At 37.6% G+C, this 9,773-nt stretch overlaps 1 protein-coding gene across 1 annotated transcript in view; it reads right to left on the bottom strand.

The window, feature by feature from the left end:
* Positions 1 to 448: 448 nt before the first annotated feature.
* The window catches only part of Cyp2c55 (cytochrome P450, family 2, subfamily c, polypeptide 55), a 45,144-nt gene continuing 35,819 nt past the window's right edge, over positions 449 to 9,773 (bottom strand). The window contains exons 6-9 of the mRNA NM_001419527.1: positions 6,564 to 6,705; positions 5,446 to 5,633; positions 3,384 to 3,525; positions 449 to 975 (exon numbers count right to left, since the gene is read on the bottom strand). Coding sequence (NP_001406456.1) covers positions 794 to 975; positions 3,384 to 3,525; positions 5,446 to 5,633; positions 6,564 to 6,705 — 654 coding nt within the window. The 3' untranslated portion in view covers positions 449 to 793. The remainder of the gene's footprint in view (positions 976 to 3,383; positions 3,526 to 5,445; positions 5,634 to 6,563; positions 6,706 to 9,773) is intronic.

Genomic DNA, 9,773 nt, shown 5'->3' with positions numbered 1-9,773 from the left:
GGGCAAGGAGAACTGGAAGGAAAGTGGGGCTGTGATTGGGCTGTAAAGTGAATAAATAAATTAATTAATAGAAAATAAAATATTCTTCATGCTTACTTCAGCGGTATGTATGCTAAAATTGGAACAATCAATGCCTAGAAGAATAAAAAGGCATATGCACAAAAATGACACACAAATTCATAAACTGTTCCATATTCTTCAGCCGAAGGAAGGCCAACTCAGCTACATCTGGGCCCAGATCCAGAGCTTTGAGTCAGTTTGCCTCAACATCTACTCCATGTATGAACCGTTAGAGTGTTTGAAGAAGTTGGTCCTGCAGAACAGGATCACGATAACTCTGGGCAACAGCAGGATATTAGAGATTAGTCTTGGCTACTGGATATCAGAGATTAGTACTGAATATTAGAGATTAGTCAAGTATTGTCAGAAACAGAAACCTTGAACCAAAACAATGACACAATCCTTTAATTAATAATTCTATTTGTTTTGAATCAACCAGAGTGGAGATGGCTTTCAGGTGAACTCTTCTGTATTACACTCATATTAATAGCTCAGCACATGTCTTAGTACAGTTCATGGTCAATATAAGTGTTACAGACTGAAGAGGGCAGTAGACAGACTTGCATGATAACTCGAGGAAACCTTAAGAAAGGTAGATGCTCACTAGATTGTGGGAGAATGAAGATATGTGTGAAGAGAAATGAGAGAAATGTCCCAAATAGTGGAAAGGATGTGGAGAGTGCCCCCTGAGAAATCACAGATACCAACATAGCAAGAGCAAGTCTGTTCTGTTTTAACGAGGAGTGAAGTACAGCTGGTATGAAGGTGGTACACAACCAAAAGTATTGGTCAATGGGGTAGTGTCAATGTCCTTTGTAGCAACAAAAGATTTCAGGTTAAAATTCTGTACAATGGTGGTCAGAAGCAAAAACAGCTCCATGCGAGCCAGGGCCTCTCCCACGCACATTCGCTTTCCTGAAAAACAAAAGCAACACAGAGGTTTCCCGTCTTACATTAGGTTCCGAACTATTATAAAGGTGCACAGTTAAGTTTGATTCTTAAATGGGGGATGGGTCAAATACAGAATGACTACAAGGATTTTTAAACAGAGATGCACACAACCTTGGACACAAATGTTATCTACTTAATGTCTGGTTTTGACAGGTACCCCTCATTATTAAATATTTACTATAAGCTATACTAACAATTCATACAATATAACTTCCCTTTGAGCTTTTAAGTTGACAGCAATCTTCTAGAAACACATTTATTTCACTGCTTTATTGACTGAAGGGGGAGTATTAAGGTGATTCAGATACTATATTCCATTTGTGCATATCGGATAATAAACAGCCAAAAAGTATGTATGTTTATACTCAGAGTGTTTCAAACTCACCTGTCTATGTCTATGACTTCTTCACTTTAAATGCATCCCCTGAATCTGTCCTGTGAGACAAGACTGAAATGGCTTGGCCTGGACCTTCACATTTTCCTGTCTGATATTCAATACCAGGCTTAACACTCCTCAGCTCTACTTGTAGCTTATTTCTCCATGTTCCAATGCCATAAAGAAAGCTTCATGGTTCACCAATTGTCTCAGAAATGCTTCTCTGATACTTTTCTCAAGGACCACATTCTGTGCCAGTTCTTTTCTTTTTAATTTAAATTATTTTATTTATTTACATTCCAGTCATTGCCTTCCCTCAGTCCTACCTCTGACACTTCCTCATCCCATTCCTCCTTCCCTGAGAGGATGCCCTCCCCACCAGACCTCCCCTTTCTCTGGGGCCTCAAGGCTCTCAAGAATTAAATGAATTCTCACTGAGGCCAAACCAGGTAGACCTCTGCTATATATGTGCACCATGATCAAGTGGGCTTTATCCCAGGGATTTAGGGATGGTTCAATATACAGAAATCTATCAATTAATACACTATATAAACAAACACAGGGAAAAAAACCATGATCATCTCATTAGATACTATAAAAGCCTTTGACAAAATGCAACACCCCTGCATATTAAAAAAATCCTGTAGAGATCAAGAATTCAAAGCACATAACTAAATATAATAAAAGCAATATGTAGCAAACAACAGCCAATATCAAATTAAATGAAGAGAAACTAGAAGCAATCCCACTAAAATCTGAGACAAGGCAAGGTTGCCCACTCTCTCTCTCTCTATCTATTCAATATAGTACTTGAAGTGCTATTTCTTTATGATCCTTCATAATCTTCTCAGATAGGAGATGCTGACACACATCTTCCTCTCTATCCCTGCTTCCCCAGCAACATGGACCACTTGAACATTACGCTGTGTCATCTTTTACCTCCCTCTCCAAATATGAGCTCACTAAAAGGAAGGGATCAGTTTGTCACATGTGAGAACATACAATGCAGACCCACATTAAAGTCATAAAAGCATGTGGCAAAAATGAATGTAACTGTGTGCAGAGACTCAGCACACAGAGTGAAGCAATGAGACTGAACATCCAAGGTGGAGGATCATAACTCTAGAGTCTCTGGCATCACTGCAGAGTTCCTTTCCATATGACCAAGGTCTTTCTCAGCCTTCATTCTTTCAAGTTCTGACAGGAGAAAATGTCTGGTTCTGTACTTTGTTCCTTGGTACAGTTCTCTGCCTCCTCTTCTAGTCTTATTTCTTTGCTCCCTATGAGCCAGCCAACTTTCCTTGGCCCTGTCAGAATAGTCCTTTGAGTTTGAAAGAGTAGGAGGTGAGTAACCTCCCTTTGACCTCCCCAGAAACCCAATCTTGCCTCTCTCACAGCACTACTCCAATTGGATTACAGTGTCCTGTTGACTCATCAGCTCCCCTAACTCAGAATTAAGTCTCTTCAGAGCCTAGTCTCTATTATATTCTTTAAATCGCTTGGGATCCCAGAGCTGTCTAAGAATGGATTGAGATACTTTTCTCATGCAACTGAGAAAAGTCTGAATGAGGTTCACTTCCTTGAGCACCACAAGGAAAGATAGAGGTATATGCAGAAGCAAAATTCAAATCACCTATATTTTAGTTTTCCAGATTCAAAAAAAAAATAGGCTGGATATTCTCAAAGTCCCACTACCCAGTGGTACGAAAGAAGGATATGTCACAATGAAGTGAAATGCATGGGCATTGGGAGAATTGCTCCTAAAGAAGCACAAAGAGCATGCGTACACATCCTTGAGGACATAGTAGATAATCCATTGTTTCTCAAAGTTATGTCTTGTGGAATTGGGCCTGATGGCAAATGTCTGTAGGGTCAAATACTCAGACAGCTAGAACAAAAATCTTGAGTTCAGGAGTCCTTGGTCACCCAGAACAACACAGTACCTTACAAAGTTTACCTTATACCTGAAGTACAAATAGAAATACATTTTATTTACCTGATGAGAAAGGCATAAAATAATCACTCCTCTTAAAGTTCCCATGCTCATCCAGAAAATGGCCAGGGTCAAATACTTCTGGGTTAGGAAATTCTTTGTCATCATGTAGCACAGAAGTCAATGATGTTATTAAGTCCGTGCCCTGAAAATAACAGATTAAATTATGTGGTTTAATGGGTGGGAGGGTTGTCAAGTTGACTCAGAGGCTAAAAGCACTTCCATGCAAGCCTGACAACCTGAGTCTGATCCCAAGATCCCAGAAGGTGGCAGAAAAAAACTAACTCAAACACATGGTCCTCTAACCTACACACACACACACACACACACACACACACACACACACACACACACTAAATGTAATTGTAAAAGTTAACAATGAAAGAAATGTGGTGCTGTCATGGCTGCTTGTCCACATTATCTTAGAATTCTCATTCACGAAGTTAGGAAAAGCTGGAGGAAGCTGAGGAAGAGGGCAACTCTGTAGTCTCAATTAACCTGGACCCCACAAAATCTCTCAGACACTGTATCACCAAGCAGCATACACTGGCTGATATAAGGCCCCCAACACATATACAGCAGAGGACTGCCTGGTCTGGGTTCAAGCATCATGAAAGATATGGCATCAAAATCAAATCATGGGACTGTAGTTCAGTTGAATAACACTCAGCTGGCATTTGTAAGGCCATGGTTTCAATCCCCAGTAATAAAAAGAAAGAAAAAGAAACACAGAGAGGATAAAATTTCAAAATATGAATGAGTATGCTGGCACATGCTTGTAACTTAGCACAGTGAGGGCAGAAATGAGAATCGTTTGAACTCAAAAGACTGGGAACTACATCAAAAAAAACAATGAGACATTCACTCTAATTTTCAAAGTAGGAGAGAACATACTGAGCTTTTATTTTCTTTCTCCTTTTTTGTTGTTTACTTATGTCTTTTTAAATTTTATCTGTGGGATGATGTCACAGGTGAGGCAGTTACAAGATAGAAGGAGGCCTGTCATTGGATGAGAAGGAAGGATGGGCGGGAGAAAAGTTTGAAGGAAGAGGAGGAGACTGGAATGAAGAGAGAGGAAGAGAGGAGGAGGAGGCCGAGAATCCATGGCTGGACAATGGAGGCTGATGCAAAGATCTCACTCTGTGTATTTACAGGTTGTTATCAATGTTCTTAAGGGATGGATGGTACCAGGCTTTGTATGTTTAAGTGGGCAATTATTTCTTATCAATTGGATCTAAGATTATTGTGTTGTGTGTTCTTTTATGTGAGGGTTTGAGTGTAGGAAAGTGTGCGGCAGCTGGAGACACTGGGCCGCCGCGGCAAAGTTGGGATGTGTTTCCGCCAAGATATCTAGCAGATATCTTGGGGCACCGCGGTGCAGGACCTAGCGATGTAAAAGACCACTATAATTTTTTTTTATTTTTATATTTTTACAGCAACATTTATCAGCATGTTAAGTTGCCATTTTAACATAGCTTGTTGAAATCAAATGTGTTTTCTTGTACAAGGCAAAAATCTACGGGAGACATTCACAAGAAATAGGCAAGGACACAAAACACAGTTTTTTGAATAAATCATGTTGCCACAGTACAGTTACAAGAGAGAGAAATAAAGAAGCTAAAATTAGACCAAAAAATGACACTTGGAAAGCAATGTTTATCAGTGATTACCTGTATCTATAAAAAGATGAAATTCTCAAATTAAAAAAAAAAAGAACACACCACAAAAGACTCAATGTGGAAATAAAGAAAAAAAATACCAACCAACCAAAGAACAGACATAATAGTAATAAAACAAAATAATAGCCATATAGGTTATTTCACTTATATGGATGTTTACAAACTAAAAGAGATGCAATAAAATGATACAGGCAGTGGAATTCGATTAATCAGAAGTAACCATAATTAGATAAAATATATCAGAAAAAGGAGACAAAGAAGGTCATTATATAATAGTAAAAGGGTGAGTTCAGCCTCTCTCATTTTGTGTTGGTGAAGTTATAATCATGTTTCTAATTCAGAAGCTACAAGGTAATTGAAGTACAATGTCAGAGGAACAAGCTTACCTTGGGAATTACATAATTTCTGAATCTAACATTACAGGTAGCTGCATGGGGCACATTGTTGGGGATGAGGTTAATATATCTCTGGATCTCGTGCACCATCGCATCTGTGTAGGGCATGCGGGTCCTGTCCTGCATGCAGGGCCTCCTGTGTCTGCCAATCACGTGATCAATCTCTTCCTGGACTTTAGCTAATAGGACACAATTGAGAAATGCTACATTTGTAATAGGAATTCAAATCTATATGAAATGTGATAAAGGTATCAGGCCACGTGCATATTTAGAATTGGACAGTTGTTATTTTGTAACACACAAATTTCCCCCCACAATTTAGGCGATAAATTTAATCTGAGAAATAAGGTACATTATTGTAAAGAAAAATCAACACACAGAAATAATGAAATGTTTCAATGTGTACATATGAATTTTAATCATTACCGTCTTACTATGAAAAAACACAAAATAAGAATTAATCTAACAACTAAATAATATCAATGCTTTAAATTTGAGTCGTGTAGCTGGAAGGCTGTTTTAGTGATTAAGAGTACTGGTTTCTTCTCCAAAGGTTCAGATTTAATGCCTAGCAATGACAGGTGGCTCACAAATGTCTGTAACTCCAGTATCAGGGGATTTGATGCTCCCTTCTGGTCCCTATGGGTACCAGGCATGCGCATTGCCCACATACATGCATGTCCACACCCATACACAAAAAAATAAATAATAAATTAAGTACTAAATAAAATTAAATTAAATACCTGTATATCTGTTTGTGCATATGTCAAACTTAGTATTGTCTGTAGTTTCTGTTCGTATTTATAAATAATAACTATTTCTATTGTTTGATTATACGATTTCTGAGTAGTTTTACAGTAGAGATGAATTACACTCCTATGACCACACAAAATATTGAAACTCACATACATACACATGCTTGCACACACACACACACACACACACACACACACACACACACACACAAAATTGGTCTCATTTGTATCTCATCATCAGATGCTATTTGTATGTATGTATGTATATCTGATGACACAAAAACATCAATATTAAAATGTCTTTCGGTATATCTGAAGAAGACTAACGTTGCTTTACAAGTCTCAGAGTCATACCTGTGACCTCTGTGTGTTTCAGTAGGAGCAAAAGTCCATATCTCAGGGTAGTGCTTGTGGTTTCTGATCCAGCTACAAACACATCAGTTACAGTAGCCACCAAGCTTTGAATAGTAAACTCAGTACAGGGATTGTGTTTTTCCTGGAAATTTTTATTTCATTATTAGAGATTGCCATTATATTAAATTTCAACAAATTCCAAATAATACAAGTTGGTCTACAGATAAGCAAATTTAGAACATGAGGACATTGTAAAAATATCACAGCAAGTGTACAGTATGGCAGAGAATGTAAGTTAACTAACTCAATTTTGATTTCTTTGCCTTTCTTTCTTCCTTGTACCAAAATTCAAATTTCTCAGACCATGTTACATCAATAAAATAGGAAAAATAACCACAGATATAAATTGTTCATTCCTTCTTAAAACACATATGGCAATGGAGTGGTATACATCACCTGGAACATGGTCATCTACACCCATTTGTGGTAGCAGCTATGCAAGAAAGGCTGTGGCAAACAAGTTACAAGATGGCCCACTGTTTTGCATGGTTGCAATGAGTGTGCTCTGAAGAAGCATGGACCCAAGAGACTTGGTCCTAAGATTGCTTCTTGCTATGATTTTTCTGCCATACCATATCCCTCCTATATCTGACATAGCCTAACATTTTCTGGGTTTTTACTCATTCTGTTGGACATATTTCTTGCAGAATCAATACAAAGATATACATTCATATAATAATGCTGTTTAGATGAACTGGTGATTTTCTAATTCCTGATAAAAAATTGTATAGAATTCCTGCATTGATTCAGGTAATTTTAAGCCCCCTGAAGAAAAAAAGCAGCAAATAAAGTTCTGTAAACCCTCATGTGTCCTGAACAAATTGCACTGGGATGAGAAATAGGCTTCAAACAAATTTACAATCAAGGGAAACATTTCTTTTAGGTTAGAAATAAGGCCACTAATCTTGCTAACTGTGGTCATAAACTAGGAATTGGCAATTTATAATGGATGCAAGAACAGAAAATAAGTGACTGACTAGTTTATCTATGTAAGCCTTCAAAATAATTAGACATAAGACATGATTTGTCTCTTAACAAAAATATTACTAAGTTATGACATAAAAAATATTGCTCTAAATTTATAATGAACATGTGGAGCTAAAAATTTGATAAATATTTAGTGAGGTAGGAATCTTCATATGAACAATTCTGTTGTTATCATCCTATGACATGAACTATTACTTTGAACCTACTACGAACTTATGGAATGTAAAAATATTTAAACAACTATGTAACCAATTATCCTGCTGTAACTTCCTCTCATGTAACATTTTTATCTGTGAGGTAATTTTTTACATAAAGAACTTTTTTCTGAGAAGATATAAAAAGCCAAGGGAACACACATAAGGTGTGGGAGCGAGTTTGTTGGAGCTTTTCCCCATCCACCAAACATGTTTATGTATGTATACCGTTAAGTGAGGTCAGGGCTCTGCTGTATCCACCAATTGCATGTATATAGACGTATATATGTTTTAATGTTTATGTGTATGCATGTGTGCATGCATGCCTCTGTGTGTGTGTGTGTGTGTGTGTGTGTGTGTGTGTGTGTGTGTGTGTATACATCTCAAACTAGTGAAACTTGCTTTCTGAAGCCCCTTCCTGTTTCATCCAGTGTGGATGAATGTGTGCATGACTTTCTTTTTCTTTCTCACTAGATCACAAAGAATTAATGCGCCCTGAGCCTTTTGCTAGTGTGGCTCCTGAGTTAAAAAACTAAGAGCTTCTAGTTGCCTGCCGAAATAGTTAAGTCCCTTTTACGAATCCCCTGCTGCTATGAGCAGCAGTTAATTCCCAGCACCAGCCCCTTAACAGTTAAAAAAGTTCAGAATTTTTTGCACAGAGAATATCAGCCCCAGCTAACTAAGGTTTGCGCCCATCAGCACTACCAGTGTTGACCTTGTAAATTGCCTGCCACTGTCAGTAGGGACCCCTTTGGCTGCTGTTAGCACTGACCCAAATTGTCTATGCAACAAAATAATGCCTTCCTCAGTTTACCTGTGATTTCAAAACTTGCCTTTGACATGTGTATGAACAAACACACATATGCATAATTTTATAACATTAATACTAAAATATCTTCATCATCAACATGAATACTCATATACTCAGTGGAAACATGGAAATGAAGACCATGCATCACTGTATCCAGTGAGAGTTTTAGAGAGTGACACAAAGAAAAGAGACTAGGAATTCTCTCTCCACCTACTAATACATCAATATACATAAATCAGTAAGTGTATTTATATGTTTTACATCTAAAATATATTTAGATATATTTGTGTTTAATATGTAAATGCATATTTGTTTATTTATGTAAATTTATTCATTTAATATATTTATTCCAGAATAGAGACTAGTATACTTGTCAACTAACAAATTATTCATAGTCATATTTCTCCACAAAATGAAAAGTAAAGGTTGAAGGCCATAAGTGGTACACTATCTCAAAGGTTCCCAGTAAGTTGACTCTTAAGTGAGTGACTCTAGGCCAGAGGGGGTTAAACATACCTGTGGTTCTCTAAACTATCGGAGTAATGGTTGCTTTATACAGTTATGCAAGGACCCCTAACAGTGCTAGTCACTGCACTGGGGAGACTATTTTAACATTGGAAAGTGCAGGTAAGGAAACAGGCAAAAGCAACATTGTCCATTCCCATTCTAATGTAAACCATTACACTCATCGTAGCAAACAGAAAGATGGTTCCTCAAAAGAGTAAAAATGAAATGAACGTGACTCCGCTATTTCACACTTCCTTATACATACAAAACCAAAATGAAGTCAATAAGTGACCGAGATGCCTGCTCTTGTGTTATCTCCAGCATTATCCATTAGGAACAGCCAAGTACCTATGAACAAATTAGTGGAACTTTAAAATATGAGATAGATTAAAATGCAAGATGGTGGGGCTGGAGTGATGGCCCAGTAGTTAAGAGCACTGGCTGCTCTTTCAGGGGTCCTGAGTTCAATCCCCAGCAACCTCATGGTGGCTCATAACCATCTATAACTGTAGTCCCATGGGATCTGATGCCTCTTCTGGTATGCAAAACACCCGTGAACACAAATACATACATAATTTAAAATTTTGAAGATGGCTGAGAATAATCCAGGATTAGTGACATTGTTTCAGAATCTATCTTTCCATAATGCAA

This window comes from Rattus norvegicus, chromosome 1, assembly GCF_036323735.1.
Source record: "Rattus norvegicus strain BN/NHsdMcwi chromosome 1, GRCr8, whole genome shotgun sequence".
Lineage (NCBI taxonomy): Eukaryota > Metazoa > Chordata > Mammalia > Rodentia > Muridae > Rattus > Rattus norvegicus.
Note: the sequence above shows the minus strand (reverse complement) of the source record. Positions and strands in the feature narration are given on the sequence as shown.